Source organism: Girardinichthys multiradiatus, chromosome 3, assembly GCF_021462225.1.
Source record: "Girardinichthys multiradiatus isolate DD_20200921_A chromosome 3, DD_fGirMul_XY1, whole genome shotgun sequence".
In the NCBI taxonomy this organism is placed as follows: domain Eukaryota; kingdom Metazoa; phylum Chordata; class Actinopteri; order Cyprinodontiformes; family Goodeidae; genus Girardinichthys; species Girardinichthys multiradiatus.
Genome location: NC_061796.1, coordinates 45561996 through 45582766, shown reverse-complemented (window position 1 = coordinate 45582766; position 20771 = coordinate 45561996). Strand labels below are relative to the sequence as shown.

General features: G+C 41.3%; 1 protein-coding gene across 1 annotated transcript in view; it reads right to left on the bottom strand.

The window, feature by feature from the left end:
* Positions 1 to 20771, bottom strand: part of mtmr11 (myotubularin related protein 11) — a 49863-nt gene that overhangs the window by 2329 nt on the left and 26763 nt on the right. The window contains exons 7-16 of the mRNA XM_047361198.1: positions 19164 to 19311; positions 18819 to 18906; positions 18492 to 18580; positions 15296 to 15423; positions 13732 to 13810; positions 12528 to 12598; positions 6260 to 6432; positions 4997 to 5167; positions 4677 to 4895; positions 2761 to 3078 (exon numbers count right to left, since the gene is read on the bottom strand). Of these exons, the coding sequence (XP_047217154.1) occupies positions 2761 to 3078; positions 4677 to 4895; positions 4997 to 5167; positions 6260 to 6432; positions 12528 to 12598; positions 13732 to 13810; positions 15296 to 15423; positions 18492 to 18580; positions 18819 to 18906; positions 19164 to 19311 (1484 nt within the window). The remainder of the gene's footprint in view (positions 1 to 2760; positions 3079 to 4676; positions 4896 to 4996; positions 5168 to 6259; positions 6433 to 12527; positions 12599 to 13731; positions 13811 to 15295; positions 15424 to 18491; positions 18581 to 18818; positions 18907 to 19163; positions 19312 to 20771) is intronic.

Sequence of the window (20771 nt, the reverse complement as noted above, 5' to 3'; positions counted from 1 at the left end):
GAAGGTCGATTGAAGTGAAATATGTTGCTAGACCTGATATGACTGTTGGAAATTTCTGTGGTTTCATGTAGTTTATTAAGATTTATGTAATAGACATAGACCAAAGTAGTACGATAGTGTCGATTCTCAGTCATCCAGGATATCACAATCCCAAGTGACCATGACCTCAGATCTTCTGCAGCTTCTAACAGGTGTACCTTTAACTGGACCTCTTCTTTTGTTTCTTGAAGACATTTCACCCATCATCAGAACTGAAGAAGCCTTTTGGATGAAAGGTGAAACATTTTGAAGAAACAAGAGAATAAGTCCAGTTGCCTTCGACTTCAGAAGAAACCTGTTAGGAGCTTCAGAAGATCTGAGACAGAGGTTCACTTTCCAGCAAAACAACGACCTAAAACAAGCAGCCAGAGCTACAATAGAATGCTTTAGAACAATACACATTCATGTGTTAGAATGGCCTAGTCAAAGTCCAGCTACTTTTAGGTACTTAGCAAAGAAGAAAAGGCTCAAATCTTTTGATGAGCAAAGCTGATGGAGATGTACCGTAACTGGACTGGAATGTGGTTCTACGTATTGACTCATGGAGGCTGAATACTAATGCACATCACATTTTTGATAACATGCATCATTTTCCTTTCTCTTGACAATTATGCTCTACTTGTGTTGGTCTGTCACACAAAATCTGAATAAAATACACCGATGCTTGAATCTGTGATGAGACTAAATGCCAGAGATTTCAGAAAGGTTTAAGTGCTTCGTCAAGGTTCTCCAAAGAACACCAACGAAATTTTCTGCATTCTTCTAAAACACAATCTGAGTGAAATTCTGTCCACTTTTAGAAAAAAAAACTAAAATATTAGTTTTGACTAAAGTCTCCCTGAATGCCTTTCCTCTACTGAGACTATGGAGTTCATTTAAGTTCACACGGTGCAGTTCTGCCCCGTTGGCTCACTGCAGATTTCTATAGATAATACCATGCTCTGACTTTATCATTTCATCTTAACACACACGATGCCTGTTAGCTGCAGTAGTCTAAAAAAGTTTTAGTTCCCTGTTTAACCAGCAGCTGCTTGAAATTCTTCACCTCTCACCACACCGTAGTAGAAATAGAAATGGAAACACTGCTCGTATGTATGCAAACAAATACTGCATGCATTAATACAGCTGCATATAAATAACTCCATCTTGCACCATCAGCCAGTCCAAGCAGCTTTTCACACCCAACTTTGTTCATTTCAAGCCTCATAAAGACTGCAAGTGATTTCACTCTGGTAAAGGAAGCAGTCAGCCTGATTTCAAACAGCTTTCATCATTTCTGCCACTTGCTGCCTAGTTATTAAAAAAGTTCCCCAGTTAAAACAAACCACAACAAAATAATAATACTATAGACAAAAACTTTGTATTGATGCAGCTTTCACTGTTTGCGTTTCTTCTGCATTTTCCTCATCAGCATCCTTGATCTTATGTTCTACTGTCCCAATTCCCAGCAGCACCATAAAAGACCTTTAACCTAACACTTTAAAGTGGTGTTGGGTGGTGATGCACAAATCAAGCAGTTAGTGATCAAAATTTTCCCTGAGTCAACTCTGACTAGTGATTAGCAGTTCAAATAATAAAACATGAAGTTAAACTGTTATTTTTTAGCCCTATTCATTATTGCGTTAATACTAAAGAGTCCGACTGTGTTCGGATTTTAAGTGCCTCAACAAACAACATGTTCATTTATGCTCTTTCTTTTCCCTTCGGTAGAAAAACAACAGAATTTAGAGACTTTAAAGAATGAATTAAAATGATTTTGAAATCTTTTTATTTTCTGTTGGATTTCAAAATCACTTTCCTTATCAAACAGGTGTGCCCGAGTCCAGTCCTGGAGAGCTACTAACCTGGAACCTTTAGATGCATCAGATAAATGTCTCGTTAGCAGGCGTCTGCAGACCTAGATGGCAGGATGCTGATGAGGGAATTTAGCTATTTGATTCAGGTGTGTTTCAGAAGGGATGCATATAAAAGTGTCAAGATAGGAACTCTGGAAGACAGGCACCTCTGGAGGACTGGACCCAGAGCACCTCTGAGTTTAAAACATCATGTTTCCAGGCTTACTAATATCTTTTTAGTGGATCACCTGAGCATTTTCAGAGGAAACCCTAACCTGTGAATCATTCAGACATTTACAGGATCCTAAACTTAATACATAACAGACCGTGTAGCAAAGAATTTCTGAGGCAGAGGTTTAGCCCCGTGTTAACAGCGGTCTGTCATGACTTGTGTTCCTCTAATATCTTGAGGAAAACCCAAGAAAGAAATAAAAATTATTTTTATGAGCTGGATTGTTTCCCTTCCTGTTAACATGAGATGGATCTGTCAGCAGTTTAATAGATTGCCCCCGCAGCTCGTGTGCAATAGGTGTCGGCATCCACCCACATGGCCCTGGACTATTTTTATCATCGCCATGTTGATGATGTTAGACGTACCACAAAGCCTCTGCTCTTCTGCATCCATACTGGGAGTTATTGATCAGCAGCTCCAACTAATCTGCATTTCTAAGAAGCAACGTTCTGTTGAAAACCCAGTAACGATGTGACAGAACATCATACAGAGCAGATTTTAGGGTTTCAGGAAGCATCATGGAGGACAAAGTCCACACCTGGACACTCAGCCCTGAAATATTTAGCAGTGTTCCTCATATTCATTTTTCCATTTCTACAGTATATTGAACTAAACCAACTCACTCCTCATTACACAACAACTCCTAGCACATACCTGAGCATGGAGCGCGCCCCGCAGGTAGCACTCCCTCCACAGGCTCATGCATGGACCCATCAGGAGGGGCAGAAGGGGCTCGTATGGATCCAGAGGTCCCTTGGGTCCAGAGGTGGCAGGGATGTTCTTGGGAAACTCAGCCATGGCCCACGCTTTCAGCAACCTCTCCAGGCCAGGCACGTTCTCTGAGGACAGCGCCCTCCGGTGGCTTTTTTTGTAAACGCCTGAACTGCCGCTGCGCCAGGGAGGCAGGTTTGCGGGGCAGGTGAAGGTACCCCGGGAGAGCAGGAACACGGAGCCGGGGATGGTGTCCGCCAGCTGGAGAGCAGAGACAGGAGCAGAAATAAAAAAGATTCAGTCAGTAAAACTTTCAACTAATATAACGGAAACACAAGCAGCTGCTCTGGGCAGAGTTCACTTAAGACTTACTTTCTCTTAATCCTGAACTGAACAGACATGATGTTTTCTGCCTCCTGCTTTATTTATTTATTCACTTTTCTTTACATCTTTCCTGACAATGTTCAATACTTTAGTCATGGTCAATTATATCAATTTAGTCAAAACAATTATTTTATCCTTTTAAATTACTATTCTTCCATCAACATATGTACTTACAGCACATACAAAATAAAAGGGCATCCTTATAGATGCAGAAACATTACTAGCAATACCTATGTCGCATAAATTATAGATATATTTACATTTTAAAAAATGCCTTTTATTGAATGATGTCACAGACTAATTACTGCAGTTCAAACACCGAGCTGTAAGAGATCCTTCAGAACATTTTAAAGTGAAGAGTTGAGGGTGCAGCAAGTATACTTGAGGTTCTTTTTACAGGAAGTTGTCTTTTTTAATCTGCTGCGTCGTCTCTAAAAGTAGACGCTCATCTGACCTTCGGCAACAATGCTGGTAGTCCAACACAAATAACTTAGATAAACCAGAACATTCGGAAGGCCACAAATATCTACCTAAAAGTTACCCTACATTTACTGTGCTGCTGGAGGCAGAGAATAACTCATGTTGTTTCCCTTCAGCAAGTAGGAAGGTCAAAAACCAAAGGTCATAAAGCCCAGAATGCAGCTACATTCAATGCTCGGCCTGATAATGATCACAGCTTGAGACACACAAGAAAAAACCTTTTTATTCACTTTTATTTTTAAATCACTTATAGTTCTAAAGGTTATTTCATTTTAAAACGGTAATTCTAACCATTGGAAGTTTTACCAGGGTAACTATTAAAACTATTTCCGTGTCATGACTGACGACAGGTCTGTGTTGGTGGGTTCTTAGTAGAACCGTTTTCTGGTGCGTCTCAGATTAGGAAATTCAAGCTAATTTTTTTTATTTTGGTAACAATATTGAAAAAAAGAAAAGCTACATTGTTTTCTAATGTAGATTACAAACATGAATGATAAAACACAAAAATATGACCCATAAATACCTGAATTAATCCTATGTTTACATTAGAACTATTCACATTTAAATCTGGTAGGTAAGAATCTAACCATGTTCTTCTGATTATCTGTAATCAGGCTGAGAAGGCAACAGGTCCACTATATCCCTCTCCTCAACAACATTCCCAGGTGTTTCCAGACAAAAATGGACATATTCCCTCCAGTGACTTTAGGATCTCATTCTTGTGGGAGGAGATATCTTGATCTGATGAACCACCTTAGCTGACTCTTTTCGCTGCGGAGTGGCTCTGCTCCCCCAAATGAATCAGTTAACTATTCCTGCAGCTGCTGTACTTCCAAACGGTGCGAAGGATTCTTGTTTGATGCCTACCACCAGAGGGTGCAGTGGTCTCTCACAACAAGTCAAGGCACTGAAGAGGATGTGATTCCCAACGATGTGAGCGGCTGCCGCCAACACCTCAGATTTACATGTGATTTACAGGTGCTCAGAACATTTACCCTGTGTGCATCCAGGTTGGTGTTGAGGTTTCCGTTCAGCAGCGGTTGGAGCGGGAGCATCGGGGAGACAGGTTGGCTGAAGCAGTCCTGTCTCTCCTGGCTGTACTGCAGGGCCCAGTCCCAAACTGGAGGCAGAGGAGGGTCTGATGGATCCGACAAAGAGTCCAGACTTGGTATATCCCGCCAGCCGTTAACAGGCGTGTAGGATTGGCCGACGTTCTGGGAAGAGTTAAGAAAAAAAAAAAAAAAAACGAGTCAGAAAATCTGTTCTGGTTCTGAGCCTGGTCGATACAAACTAGCTTGTCTCAGGTGTTCAGTACCTGGGAACGTTTACATCTCTCCCGCTGGCAGTTCGACAAAAAGGTGGAGAAGAGCGGCAGGTGGACGCTGTCGTGCAGCGCCAACAGGAACTCATCCGTCAGCTGGAAACGTGATGGAAACTGGAACCACAGATGCCAAACGCAGTCCAGGAAGAGCAGAAAGACTGGAGACTGCAGGAACAAAGAGGAGAGATGAAGAACACAGAGATTAGAGAGAAGGGTATAACCCCATTTCCAATGAAGATGGGACATTATGTGAAACAATAATTGGCAAATCCTAAATGCAACTAAATCCATGACAAAGACACGATATTTAATGTTCAAACTGATAAACTTTGTTGTTTTTTTTCAAATATTCACTCATTTTGACTTTGATGCTTGCAACACATTCCAACAAAGCTGGGACAGGGTCATGTTCACCTCTGTGTTTCATCACCTTTCCTTTTAACACTCAATCAGCGTTTGGGAACTGACGACTAATTGTTGGAGCTTTGTACAACTTCAGTACATCAAGCAGTGCCTCCTGAGGGGTCGAAGGTCATGGGTATTCAATGTTGGTTTTCGGCCTTGCTGCTTACATGCAAAGATTTCTTCAGATTCTCTGAATCTTTTGATGATATTTTGGACTGCAGATGATGAAACCCCTAATTTCTTGCAACTGTACGTTGAGGAACGTTCTTCGTAAACTGTTAGACTATTTGCTCATAAAGTTGTTCACAAAGTGGTGAACCTCGCCCCATCCATGCTTGTGAATGACTGAACCTTTCAGAGATGCTCCATTTAATCATGACACTCGCCTGTTTCCAGCTAACCTGTTCACCAGTGGAAGGATCCAAACAGGTGTTTTTTGAGCATTCCTCAACTTTCCCAGTCTTTTGTTGCCCCTGTCCATCTTTGTCGAAACGTGTCGCAAGCATCAACTTTAAAAGGAGTGACCGTTTGCAAAAAAAAAAACAATAAAGTTGATCAATTTGAAGATTATATTGTCTTTGTTGTGGATTCAGTTGCATTTAGGTTGAGCAGGATTTACAAATCAATGTTTTCTGTTTTTACTTATGTTTTACACAACGTCCCAACTTCATTGGGATTGAGTTTGTAAGTGGAACCAGTCAGAAAATGAATAATGAGGGATTATGGGGACTTCAGCTGCTGTTTGACATTTTGATAAGCCCCTGATTTGCATGCATTCTGCAGAGTGTTGCTTCATGTTGCCACTTGAGGGTCTTTTCATGCTCTTATCTGGGTCTCGTTTCAGGATCTCACCTCCTCTTTGTCGCTGTCTCGGTGGTAGTTGAAGCGGCTGTAGAAGCGGTGGCCGGCCATCACCCACTCCTTCTGCACCAGGCCCTGGAAGCCATGCTGGGTCCGATAATGGGGGTCGCACATCACCTGGATCAGACTGGACACCACACAGCTCATGTCCCGGTCCTCCACCTCTGATTTCAAACACAGGTTTTAAACACAAGTTAAAGTTTTCTGTTTCATTGTCTGAAGCCTAATCTAAGATGTGGCAGGGTTTGTTGTTTATAAGGTCTGATTGCGCTCACTTCCCCTCCACACATTGTAAACATTACCTTTACTGTCACTGATAGTAATGGCCATGGGGGGCCCACCACTGGAATCGGCCGTTTGGTAAAGGTGAATAAAAGCCTTACTCTAAATTTCTGGGTCCACACTTCTCACTTCTTGGTTCTCACGTCTCTTCAGCTCTACCCTCAGGTCTTCTGGGGACGGAGACGCCCATGAAAGGAAGTTGATTCTGCATCTGATGAACCATTTATATGTTCATCTAAGTTTTAAACTATTCTCCCGCGACGTCACCCAGTGATGACCCAACCTCTACCAGGTTCACAAGAGCTTCGGAAGACAAATAAGCCCACGGTATCACAGATCCACCACCTAACTTAACCCAATGCAGTACCCGTTCACATATTCATCCTTTGTTAAATGTTGGATCCACCTAAGGGGTTTGTTGCAGAAAGGATCAATCTCAGTCTCTTCTGACCAAAGCAGACAGTTCCTGTTAAAGTCCCAGTAGTTTAGAAATCTCCACAGGTTCACATTTGTGTCAGTAGGCCAGTAAATGATTTTTCCTTCATGCCTACCAAACAGACAGTCTGTTAATAGATAGCATCCAATGGTTGTTATGGAAACTTGGTTACCCTGAGAGGCCACTATTTGCTGCAGCTCTCCAATAGTGAGCTTTTGAGATGTTTTACCTCCCTTAGAATCACTGTGGATTATGGTAACATAAATGTGGATCCTTATCCCATATTAAACAGGTTTCTAGGATTTCCTTCTTTCATCTCCAGAACATTGCCAAAATTAGAAATATCCTGTCCAGGAGTGACGCTGAAATACTAGTCCATGCATTTGTTCCTTCAAGGCTGGACTATTGTAATTCTTTACTATCAGGATGTCCACAAAATGCAGTTAAAAGCCTTCAGCTGATTCAAAATGCTGCAGCAAGAGTTTTAATGAAAATTAAAAAGAGAGATCATATTTCTCCTATTTTAGCTTCCCTTCATTGGCTCCCTGTTAAATTCAGAATATAATTTAAAATTCTCCTCCTCACATATAAAGCCCTTAATGATCTAGCTCCATCATACATCAGAGATCTGATTGGTCCATATGTTCCTAACAGAGCACTTTGTTCTCAGACTGCAGGTTTACTATCTGTGTAGTTATGCTGCTATAGGCTTAGGCTGCTGGAGGACATAATGACCACTTTCACCCTCTTCGCTACATTCTCATACTACTCTCTAATTTTGCATTATTTGCTGTTATTTCAGCTTTTAACTTCATGTTTTCTTTCTTTTCTCTTCCTAGAAGCTACACCTGGCCTGACTATTTCTACCTGTGACACCTTTCTGGAGAGGGGAATCATCCGAACTTCTGCTGGCAACAACTTAATGCTCACCCTCTACCGATGATCCACAAAGCCCTGTCTTTCAGTGTTTAACCCTTTCTCTCTCCTAGACATGGCTACTGACTGAGCTTCTACTGTGAATAACTCTATGTGCTCTCTTTCAGACTCTAACCTTAAAAACTGGCTCAGAGTTTATCTGTTCTTTCTTTCTAGATGAAACGACTAAAGGAGCTACATCCATTAACATTTACTTTTCCTTCCCATAGAAAGTACTCCTGGATCAGTGCTTCTTTGTTCTCTTTGTGTCTCTGCTCTGTTCTCTCAAACCCCCAGTCGGTCGTGGCAGATGGCCGCTCACACTGAACCTGGTTCTGCTGGAGGTTTCTTCCTGTTAAAAGGGAGTTTTTCCTCTCCACTGTCGCTACATGCATGCTCAGTATGAGGGATTGCTGCAAAGTCAACATCAGCCACTCTCCACTGTCTCTACATGCTAATCAAGGAGGAGTGAATGCTGCAAGTCACTGACTGGATGCAATCTGCTGGGTTTCCTTAGATAGAAAAACTTTTTATCCAATTTGAATAAATAACTGAATCTGACTGAACTGTTCAATGGTTACAATTAATTGGAATGTATGAACCTGACTTTGTGATGTGCCTTGAGACAACATGTGTTGTGAATTGGCGCTTTATAAATAAAACTGAATTGAATTATCCAGCTAGTAGCCAGTGGCTAAAGGAAATGGGCGTCTGTATCACATCATATTGATACTCCAGGGAAACAGAAAATTATAGATTATTAATCAGACATTCCTAGATACTCTGATCAACCTAAAGTAATAGTTAGGTAGGCCTACCAATAATTGTGCCACTTAGTTAGATTAAAGGCTGGATTATTCCCAAATATTCAGTGTGAGATTATGCAACTGTAATTAAAGATTCATTTAGAAAGGCTTTTTCCATCGTTTTACCAGGACGGCCAACAACTGTGTCTGGAACTGGATTTGCACTCAAATTTTTTAGGAAAACTCATGTTCATCTCAGGTAAAGTGTACTAATGAATATTATCACCAAACCTACATTCTAGAGCTTTTTTAGGAATGCGTTAACCCTTCACTTCAAAGCACCGCTTATTTCTGCTGCATTCTCTAAAAAAAGCAACATGAAAGATGAACAGAAGGAAGAACTGCAGGCAGAGATGATGAGAGAAACTCCTTGTTGTAACACAACAAAGGAGAAGAAATTGACAGAGAGAAAAAGCCTCCCTGGAGTTCTCCAACGTACAGCACAGACCAAAGGTTTGGACACACCTTCTCATTTCAAAGAGTTTTCTTTATTTTCATGACTATGAATATTGTAGCTTCACACTGAAGGCATCAAAACTATGAATTAACACATGTTGAATTACAGGTCCTTCTCAAAATATTAGCATATTGTGATAAAGTTCATTATTTTCCATAATGTCATGATTAACATTCATATATTTTAGATTAATTGCACACTAACTGAAATATTTCAGGTCTTTTATTGTCTTAATACGGATGATTTTGGCATACAGCTCATGAAAACCCAAAATTCATATCTCACAAAATTAGCATATCATTAAAAGGGTCTCTAAACGAACTATGAACCTAATCATCTGAATCAACGAGTTAACTCTAAACACCTGCAAAAGATTCCTGAAGCCTTTAAAACTCCCAGCCTGGTTCATCACTCAAAACCCCAATCATGGGTAAGACTGCCGACCTGACTGCTGTCCAGAAGGCCACTATTGACACCCTCAAGCAAGAGGGTAAGACACAGAAAGAAATTTCTGAACGAATAGGCTGTTCCCAGAGTGCTGTATCAAGGCACCTCAGTGGGAAGTCTGTGGGAAGGAAAAAGTGTGGCAGAAAACGCTGCACAACGAGAAGAGGTGACCGGACCCTGAGGAAGATTGTGGAGAAGGGCCGATTCCAGACCTTGGGGGACCTGCGGAAGCAGTGGACTGAGTCTGGAGTAGAAACATCCAGAACCACCGTGCACAGGCGTGTGCAGGAAATGGGCTACAGGTGCCGCATTCCCCAGGTCAAGCCACTTTTGAACCAGAAACAGCGGCAGAAGTGCCTGACCTGGGCTACAGAGAAGCAGCACTGGACTGTTGCTCAGTGGTCCAAAGTACTTTTTCAGATGAAAGCAAATTCTGCATGTCATTCGGAAATCAAGGTGCCAGAGTCTGGAGGAAGACTGGGGAGAAGGAAATGCCAAAATGCCAGAAGTCCAGTGTCAAGTACCCACAGTCAGTGATGGTCTGGGGTGCCGTGTCAGCTGCTGGTGTTGGTCCACTGTGTTTTATCAAGGGCAGGGTCAATGCAGCTAGCTATCAGGAGATTTTGGAGCACTTCATGCTTCCATCTGCTGAAAAGCTTTATGGAGATGAAGATTTCATTTTTCAGCACGACCTGGCACCTGCTCACAGTGCCAAAACCACTGGTAAATGGTTTACTGACCATGGTATCACTGTGCTCAATTGGCCTGCCAACTCTCCTGACCTGAACCCCATAGAGAATCTGTGGGATATTGTGAAGAGAACGTTGAGAGACTCAAGACCCAACACTCTGGATGAGCTAAAGGCCGCCATCGAAGCATCCTGGGCCTCCATAAGACCTCAGCAGTGCCACAGGCTGATTGCCTCCATGCCACGCCGTATTGAAGCAGTCATTTCTGCAAAAGGATTCCCGACCAAGTATTAAGTGCATAACTGTACATGATTATTTGAAGGTTGACGTTTTTTGTATTAAAAACACTTTTCTTTTATTGGTCGGATGAAATATGCTAATTTTGTGAGATAGGAATTTTGGGTTTTCATGAGCTGTATGCCAAAATCATCCGTATTAAGACAATAAAAGACCTGAAATATTTCAGTTAGTGTGCAATGAATCTAAAATATATGAATGTTAAATTTTCATCATGATATTATGGAAAATAATGAACTTTATCACAATATGCTAATATTTTGAGAAGGACCTGTATATACTGAACAAAAAAGTGTGAAACAACTGAAAATATGTCTTATATTCTAGGTTCTTCAAAGTAGCCACCTTTTGCTTTGATTACTGCTCCGCACACTCTTGGCATTCTGTTGATCAGCTTCAAGAGGTAGTCACCTGAAATGATTTTCACTTCACAGGTGTGCCCTGTCAGGTTTAATACGTGGGATTTCAAGCTTTATAAATGGGGTTGGGACCATCAGTTGTGTTGTGCAGGAGGTGGATACAGTACACAGCTGATAGTCCTACTGAATAGACTGTTATTATTGGACTGTCAGCTGCATCTCAACCATACACTTTTTACAGACATTATCGAGCTTCTGGCATCATCCTGGCTGGAGATTTTACCACTCCAAGTCATAACTGGTAAAGAATTATGATTTAAAATCAAATACTTTCGAGATAGTCCTCTTCTTTTATTATTTAATCCACTTTGTTAAATGCATCTGTGCCACTGGAAGGAAAACCGCCCCACATCATAATGCAGCCACAACCATGCTTGACAGTTAGTACAGAGTTTTTACAGTGCTGAGTCCTCTAAACATACCTCTCACCATTGAAACCAAACAGCTCAGTCTTTGTCATGTCCATGAAACTTTTCTTCTGAAGGCAAATAGCTTTTTTATGTGGGCAACAGCTCATTTCAGTCCAATCTAAAACAGTCGATTCTGGAGCAGAAGCTTCTTTTTAGGCCGAGATCCTTTAACAACACGACCTTCTTTCAATGTGGACAGTGGCCCTGGAGTTCTGAAAGGTTTGGTGGTTCCTGGGTTGCTCCTGAATATACTAACCAAGGTGACAGGTTAGGTCAGATTGCTGAAACCTGGACACAATCAGGTACTCCAACAGGACTGAATAAAGCAGGGTAACAATTAGTTTCCTACAGGCCCAACTCAACTGAACATTTGGGGGCTATCATTGAATGCCATGTCTGGATCAGGAAGTTTTAATAAACCAACTCTACCAAGAAGACTGGTGGAAAATTAAGGCAGAATTATGACAGAAGCTATATGGTTGAGCCTTTTTGGCTACAGCGGGACAACTGCTTAGAATATATTCTTGGTGTCTCTATTTTAGGGTTCCTACAAATATTCAATTCATTCAGGTCATACTTTTCATCTTTCAGTCAATTACTTATAACATTTAAGTTGAAAACTTTTGCCTACTTTGGTTTTATCTTTTTCCCTCTCACAAATCATAAAACAGCTTAGCGCTAAAGTTGGCTTCCGATTCGACAGGGTGGTAAAGGACTATTTCACTGTTTTTGTTTTGGGTTCTAGATGAACATTGACAAAAATCGCAGATTCATATTTGGCATAAATAAACCTGACCGGTTCAGTGGCTATTTTAGTAGCTAAAGAAAGTCACATTCAGGGGGATGTAGCTGTGTGTTTCCTTGTATGGATTTACCTCTCAGGTGAAACAACGGTCGTTGCAGGCTGTGATCGTATCTTTGCAAGCCTTTTGTGTGGAAGCTTTTTAACAGTGTGCATGTAGATCCAGTGGAGTGTGGCTGTTCCTGCTGAAGAGCTACTTCAGTGTGAGCCCTAATGTGGCTTTAATGAGGAGGGGTGATGTGAATAATGAATGGATGGATTAAACAATATGAGCCAGGGTCCGGCACCATGTGACTCACCCTGCAGGGCCACGGTCAGGTGACCACTACGAAGCAAACAGGAAACCTCTGAAGCTTTCCTCAGACAGGACCTGGAGACACACACACACATGGGACATTCAGACGACTCATCAGTTGTGTTGTCCTTTTCAGAGGAGCATGAGAGTGAGGGAAGACCAAACTCTGGAGCCCTTCAGTCAGGTTCAGGTTGCCAGCAGTAGCTCAAGCATTGATTTGTGCAGGAATTAATCAGGCCTGCTTTCTGCCTCTGATTAGAATGTAAACCAAATTTAAAACCACCAAACAAACATGATTGGTTTTTCTTTATTAATATAGAGGCTACTGCTTATGTCCTCTTGGAAGGAACGCTAAATGTTGCAGTCAGTGTATTTTTCCCCAAATTCACTGACAACATGAGGGGATGTAGCGGGAGGCTTTAGGTGGATGAGCTTAAGTATTAAGGGGTCTTTTCCAGCAATTAGGGTAGAATGAGGGAGGAAACTGACAGATTGGGGAAGTATCTGCAATTATTTAAATATCCTACTGGTTTATCATGGTGTAGAAACTTAAAACTATCCATTTACCTGTATACACACATTTATTTCTACTGTATGGTTAATCAGCATGTGTCTTATAGGGCAGGTTTGACAGTGAGACCCAAGGATGGATAGATGGATGGAAGGAAGGCCAGACAGGCAGGGAGGGAGGGAGGAATTCCAAAAGAAAATAGAAAATGAAGGGAGGAAAAAGAAAGGAAGGAAGGAAGGACAGCTGGAAAGAAAGAAGGGAAGAGGGATAGAGAGATGAAAGGAGGGAAGGAAAGATTGACAGAACAAAGCATAGATGGAAGGAGAAACAAAAGAAGAAAAAACTAAAAGGAGAAGGGAGAGGATATATAAAATAATGGACAGAGGCAAGAAGGCAAAGGGGAATGGAGGAGGGAAGGATGGACTGATGATTTGAAGGAGCTCATAGTGAATCAAGAAACAAAAACTGTTGATTTTCCTTCTGTGCAAATTCGAGGATCAAAATAACTGAATTCCTTGGCAGATCTGCAGAGTGAGCTGAATGTCTGGAGGATGAACTGCTTATGACAGGCTGTGTGCTCGCTGCATTATGGGAGCTGTAGTTTTGTCACAGCGTAACACCCAAATTCCTCAGCAATGTGAGAGCATAAAGTGGCTGAAAACTGTTAAAGAGAGTCTGTACCATGTCAGAGTTCTACCTGATGTAGTCCAACCAGTGGGTGCTCTCCAGCGTGGACAACCATTTGTCATCAGGCGCAGACACAGACATGGAGATGTCTACAAACCAAAGCATGAGAGATGCATTAGCTCACATGTCAACATGATTACACCTGCAATTATGAGTTTAGACATTTTTTTGAGACATTTTCACTACAGAGAAAGTCTCCAAAAAGCCAAATGTTCATTTGGTTGCCATTTTTCATCCGAGTTCAAACCTAAATCTGAAACATTGGTAAATCTGCCCGTTTCTGTGGTCAAATCTCATTGAAATTAGATGTCCAAACCTCAAACATGCTACCTTCTCAGACAGGTATATGAGAAAGAAAAACGCTGACCCAATAAGTGAGCTTTAAAGCTTTAAAGACATCATTTAGTTTCACTTTAAAACACTAAATCTTGCTGGTGAGCTGACAGATTTCATGTGTGTGGGTGTTTTTTACAGCAGAGAGCACTGCGCTGTGAAGGAAGACAAACAGAGCTGTGATAACCAGCAACCTTCACACACTGGTTCTGTGTGAGTACCAATGAGGGATGGATCAGTATTTCAATTCTGCTGCCTGCAGTTGCAGACAAACATCGCATTTGGCATCTTTTGTTACTCAGTCAACCGTTGATTACATGACGAACCCAACGCTGACAGCTTTACATAGGGTTGTTAGTCATTTTGCAGTTTAGGTCTTATTTATTTGTCAGAAAACATTTTGTCCACACAGACTTTCATATCTACCTTGGGGGTGTTTCAAGCTCACTTCCACAACCAATGTTTTCTAAACTGTGCTCCTAGTCTGGGAGGAAATAGTTATGTGACTTCAATAAATCATATCCACCAAAAAGTATAATTTATGAAAAAGCTACACTTCAACTTCGGGCTAATTTGGATAACTGGAATTAGTTTCAGGAATGCAAATTAAAGAGTGATTCCAAACTTTTTTTCTTATCTTGCTGAAGAAAAGATGCAGCATTGATTCAAACAATGTCATCACACATTTTAAGTGATCGGCTTGGGTCCGATCTAAGATTTCTTTTCCCCAATATCACTTCCTCTTCACATGAAAACTGATTATATTTTGTTTTAAAGATCCAAAATAACAAGAGGTTAAAAAATGTGTAACTTTTGTGAAAAATGTACGCATCGGCCTTAACTTCTTGTGCTAATAAGTGTTTTGACAAATTCAGCTTCAATTGATTCTTTCTTAAAAATCTAAGTTACAAAGGTTCATTGCTGTGGTTTAGATTTTTTTCTTTTTGTACTGAAATAAACATAAAAAAGCTAAAATTCAGAAACACTGTAATGATGACAGAGAAATCCTCAAAATTCAAATAAATACTTTCTTTCTAGCCTAAAAGCTATTAAACTAGTTCATTTGGCACGACTGCATTTAGAGTTTTATCAGCTTTATTGAAATTATCCCAAAATGTGCACCCTTTTACAGCTTTAAATAATAGATACATTTCCAGTCATCACAGTAGTTTATAATGATGTGTTGTGTCTGAACACATGGTTGTTCAGGTGTGGATGTGTTTGTCCGTGTCCGGGCCCACCTCCCAGACAAAGGGCCCTCACGCGGCTGTGTGCCAGCTGGATGTCGGCGGGCGACGGCAGCTCGTCGCCCAGCTCCACCACCACACACAGAGAGGATTGACAACCGAACAGGATCATCTCCAGGTTTCTACAGAACACAACATCCTGCTGTTAACGCACTGCAACAAGAATGGGTTGCTTTGCAAACAAACTTACCTTTGATGTTTTCTTAGTTACATGTACAGCCATGAGAAAAAATAAGTGCACCCTTCTTGGATTCTTAGGTTTCATACCTCTTATAAATAATTTGATCTTTACCAGGTTCTAAAATTGTGGGAATTTAACTTCCAGTCACCAAACACACACAGCAGATTCCACACTGTCAGCATTTATTAGAAAATGAAGCCAAAATGGAATGGCTCTGTGTTAAAAATTAAGTGCACCCTGGGACTTTCCCGTGCTCTTCTCTTGGGTAGTTGCAGTAGTCCCGGCGGTGGTTCTCCTGGGGTTCCTGTGGTCTCGGGGGCAGGTCTGTGGCTCCTCACACTCACTATTGCATATTTTTATTGAGAAACCTTGTATGTACAAGCACGCTCACACCCACAGGTGTTTTAATTCAAGTGTTAACAGAAACACAAATGTTCTATATTGACCCACATTTACCACTAAGGACGTCTTGCATTGATAAGTACCGTGCACTTTTTGGTAAAAAAGCTGGTAATATGAACATTTCTGCAGGTGTAGAAGCAAGCAGGGTGTTATCTTGCATTCTCTTCATCCTTCTTTCTTTTCTCCAATCTATTCTGCTTCTCTCCCCTTTTCTTTCTTGCCCCACCTCTCTCTCTTTTGTGCTTCTTTTTTTTCCCTTTTCATATCTGTCTCTGTGTCCGTAACAATTAAAATAATCCCAAAGCAATTTCTAATAAAGTTTCTTAACAACAGTAAATCTGTTGGGCTTTTTCTTGGCACTCAGACAATAATTCTGAGCGCTACTGTGCCGGACAGGACACGATAAAAAAAAACAAAAAAAAAACTAAGTGCACCCTTGCTTCCCCCACTGGATTTCTAAGTAAAAGTAATATCCAGGTGTGACTGACCACCACTATAAACGCCAGAGATTATTCAGTTAAAGGAGAAAACTTATTTTGTTTAAAAGGAATAATGCAGTTCGACTTAAGTTGCACCTGAATGAACTAAAAAGACATTTGGAAAAAAGTCCTTTGGACCGATGAGAAGTAGAGAGTGGATTGCCATAATGCATAGTGCCTGGTTTGGGGAAATTCAAACACACCTTATCAACACAGCCACCTCATTCCAACTGTAAAGCACGGTGGTGGAGGGCTGATGATTTGGGCTTTTTCTGCAGCTACAGGACCTGGGTACCTTTTACCTACCGGGTTGACCATGAATGCGAGGCCATATGTGTGACAGCTGAAGGTTGTCCCAGACTGGTTCATCAACAGGACAATGACTGCAAACACAGCAGCAAATCTACAAAAGAATGCTTAAAACAATAATTCGAGGTGTTGCAATGGCCTAGTCAAAGTCCATACCTGAAAAGCTGATAGTCATATGGAAGATTTCAGTTTCATTCCTTCTTTACTGCCAGTGGCAGCAGACAAAGTGGATATGTTTCTTCTCTCAGGTCAAGGGTTGATGTAAACAAAGTCACGTATGGGACTACCTGGGCATCGCTGCTATTAACACCTGGAAGGCTATATTCGACCTCCTGGGATCTTCTCGCAGGGGAGAAGTTCTGAATGACCGGTGTGACTGGCAGTCATCCAGGAATTCACAGAACCATAGTTACAATGTAACTTCCAGTACTGCTGCAAACAGTGGTTCTACAAGCCTATTGGATCAGAAGGTGCACTTAGTTTTTCCACACATAGCTTTCCATTTTTTCTTCGGATTTGTTTTAAACATAATCATTTTTTTTTTCTCTGTGTATAATATAATTTCTAACGGTGTCCCCAGTCGCAGCAGTGAGTTGTTCATAGATAGGGAGGTAAGAATAAAGTGTTTAAACTGGTGAAGCAAGTTGATTCTGCTGTTCTGACTTTAAACAGCTTTTAATCTGCAGCCTGTGGCTTTCAGCTCTGTTTCCTGTTCAGGAAGCGATCAAACTGATTAGAGCATCTTCTCAACATGGTGATAACAAGAGTCAAAACATGACTTGGTTTCAGAATAGGCAGGAGTAAACCTGGACAAAAAAGGAAGATGGAAATCAACCAAAGGATTGAACAAATATGGAACTTAATATCGTTAACAAAAAACTAATTAAAGAAGCTGCCTTCTGTAGTGAATATTTTTGTGTTTCCTGTTTCTGAGATTGTTCTGGTTCTGGTTCTAGTTACTACAACGGGAGCTCTACCAGCGTTTTACTGTTTAGCTGCATGTTGTTCAGACTTGCAGCATATTTAAAAGTGAAATTTGACCAAAAAACAAAAAGGTAGCCAGGGTGCTTGATCAGACCTCGGCCAACATATTCTGCTCTATAATGCGTCTTCTGGCTGTTTTAACAACTGCTCCACAGTTTTTGACAAATCATGTCAAATATAGAGCTAAAATGGAGAGTGAAACACACAAAAGGTAAACAGAATATCTTAACTTTAGAGCATCTGAACCTGCTGTTCCACAGTTCTCCACAATCAGGTGACCTTTTCCTCCCTATTTTTAGACACTCCAAAAATACCAAGTATAAGCAACAGATATAGAACCATTTATGGATTTTAATATCTAAAGGACAAACTATGTTCCATTGTAACGAGCTGAAAGCTGGAGGTCGTTTGGCAGAAGGCATGTAGTTGTGACAGTCTGAAGTTGAATATAGTTGGGATTCTTAGACCACAAATGTGGAGATCCTTTTGATTTCAAAATGCCATTTTAGTTATTTACCATAAAAGCTTGAGAGCGTTTGACTTAAAATGTTGATCAGAACATAACACTCATTTTAAATGAAAGAATATTTTTCCTGGAGGGTAGACTACAGTGACAGAGCCATCTTTTAGACCTTTAGAGGATGTTTAATGCATGGAGTTTGAACTGACTATTGTGCAAGAGATTCTAAACCAAAACAAGAAAGTCCACCAACCGTTTCCATCCCTATGATATTCTGGCAGGCCTACATAAATGTTACCCATCCTATATAACTTATTGTGATCAAATGATTATAATTAAATAAATCCAGCTGAACAGTCTAAAGCATTCCCAGACCTGATGTCGTCCTTCTCGTGGTAGATGTTGTTCTGAAAGCTGGACATGCGCAGCAGATCGCTGCCTCTGGGATGCCTCCAGCACCAGCGCTGTACAACAAGAAAACACAGAGCATCATCCTTCTTAATTATATGTTTCACAACAACAATGTTCCACTAAGATCTAAACTCCTTCTGCTTTAACACACCAACATGTGTCTTATTGATTAAAAATGTACGAGTATCCCTTTCTGTCACTGAACCAATTCATTTGTCCATCTAAAAATATGCAGCTTAATGTGAAGCAGTGTTTTAAATCAAAAAATGTCCTGGTATTTGTAAAACCTACAGGGATTCGTCCTTCGTTGAAGTGGGCAAAACTCTTCTTCAGCTCTGTGTCCAGAACCTTCTGAGGGACCACGATGAACCTCGACAGGCTGTCAGGAAGCAGAGAGAAAGGCTTTGACATGGTTGCTTTATTTTACATTCAAAATACCAGGGTGAACACATTAGTGGAGCACGAGGGAGTGTCTACAGCAATTCATCTTCAGCCTTCTGAGACCTGCTTTATTTTCTCTTTGTGCAGAAATCAAATGCATCTAAAATGCAGGTTTCTGTGTATAATTTAGCACATCATATTTTTACTGAGTGGCCTGCTTGCTTCCCATTACCAGTGTGCAGCCCGCGGTTTTACCTGGTGGACATTTCAAATCGGTCGTTGACGGAGCTGACCCTCCAGCTTGTGGCCCCGCACCTCTCCAGCTCCTGCTCCCAGTCCGAGGCGGATTCAAACCAGTTCATGTGGGCGTCTCGGCGACGGTTGCTTAGAAACTGCTTCATTTCTGGAGGAGGAAAAGCGATTCAAACGTTTCAGCCAAGGTTTGTATTTTTTTTATTTAAATATTGTCCTGTTATCTGTGACACTTTATAGTAAGGGAACATATAGTATTTAAATTAGATTATTTGGTTATTTGCTGTTTTTCACAGTTATGATAAGAAACTACACCTTCTTACATTTCTGGAGTTTAAGTATCAAGACATCTTGTATAAAAACTTCAAGAGAACCACAACACAAAACTGTTGAGACTTCTTAATGAAATGGTTTTAGCTGTTTGCTGCTCTGGAGAATATGGGAGTGGGTTAAAACAACACCAGGTAGGAAAAACATCAGCAATGACCTTTAAAGAAGTGTTGCTTATCTACAGAGAAAATGATTTACAAATGGACAACATTCAAGACCTCCAATATTGCAAGAAATGAACATCCTAGTAAATCCATCCCAGGTCAGACAATATATACACTGCTCCAAAAAATAAAGGGAACACTCAAATAACACATCCTAGATCTGAATGAATGAAATATTCTCATTGAATACTTTGTTCTGTACAAAGTTGAATGTGCTGACAACAAAATCACACAAAAATCATCAATGGAAATCAAATTTATGAACCAATGGAGGCCTGGATTTGGAGTCACACACAAAATTAAAGTAGAAAAAAACACTACAGGCTGATCCAACTTTGATGTAATGTCCTTAAAACAAGTCAAAATGAGGCTCGGTATTGTGTGTGACCTCCACGTGTCTGTATGACCTCCCTACAACGCCTGGAGATGCTCCTGATGAGACGGTGGATGGTCTCCTGAGGGATCTCCTCCCAGACCTGGACTAAAGCATCCACCAACTCCTGGACAGTCTGTGGTGCAACGTGACGTTGGTGGATGGAGCGAGACATGATGTCCCAGATGTGCTCAATCGGATTCAGGTCTGGTTAACGGGCGGGCCAGTCCATAGCTTCAATGTCTTCATCTTGCAGGAACTGCTGACACACTCCAGCCACATGAGGTCTAGCATTGTCCTGCATTAGGAGGAACCCAGGGCCAACCGCACCAGCATATGGTCTCACAAGGGGTCTGAGGATCTCATCTTGGTACCTAATGGCAGTCAGGCTACCTCTGATGAGCACATGGAAAGAAATGCCACCCCACACCTTTACTGACCCACTGCCAAACCAGTCATGCTGAAGGATGTTGCAGGCAGCAGATCGTTCTCCACGGTGTCTCCAGACTCTGTCACGTCTGTCACATCTGCTCACTGTGAACCTGCTTTCATCTGTGAAGAGCACATGGCGCCAGTGGTGAATTTACCAATCCTGGTATTCTCTGGTAAATGCCAAGCGTCCTGCACGGTGTTGGGCTGTGAGCACAACCCCTATTTGAGGACATCGGGCCCTCATACCATCCTCATGGAGTCGGTTTCTAACCGTTTGTGCAGACACATGCACATTTGTGGCCTGCTGGAGGT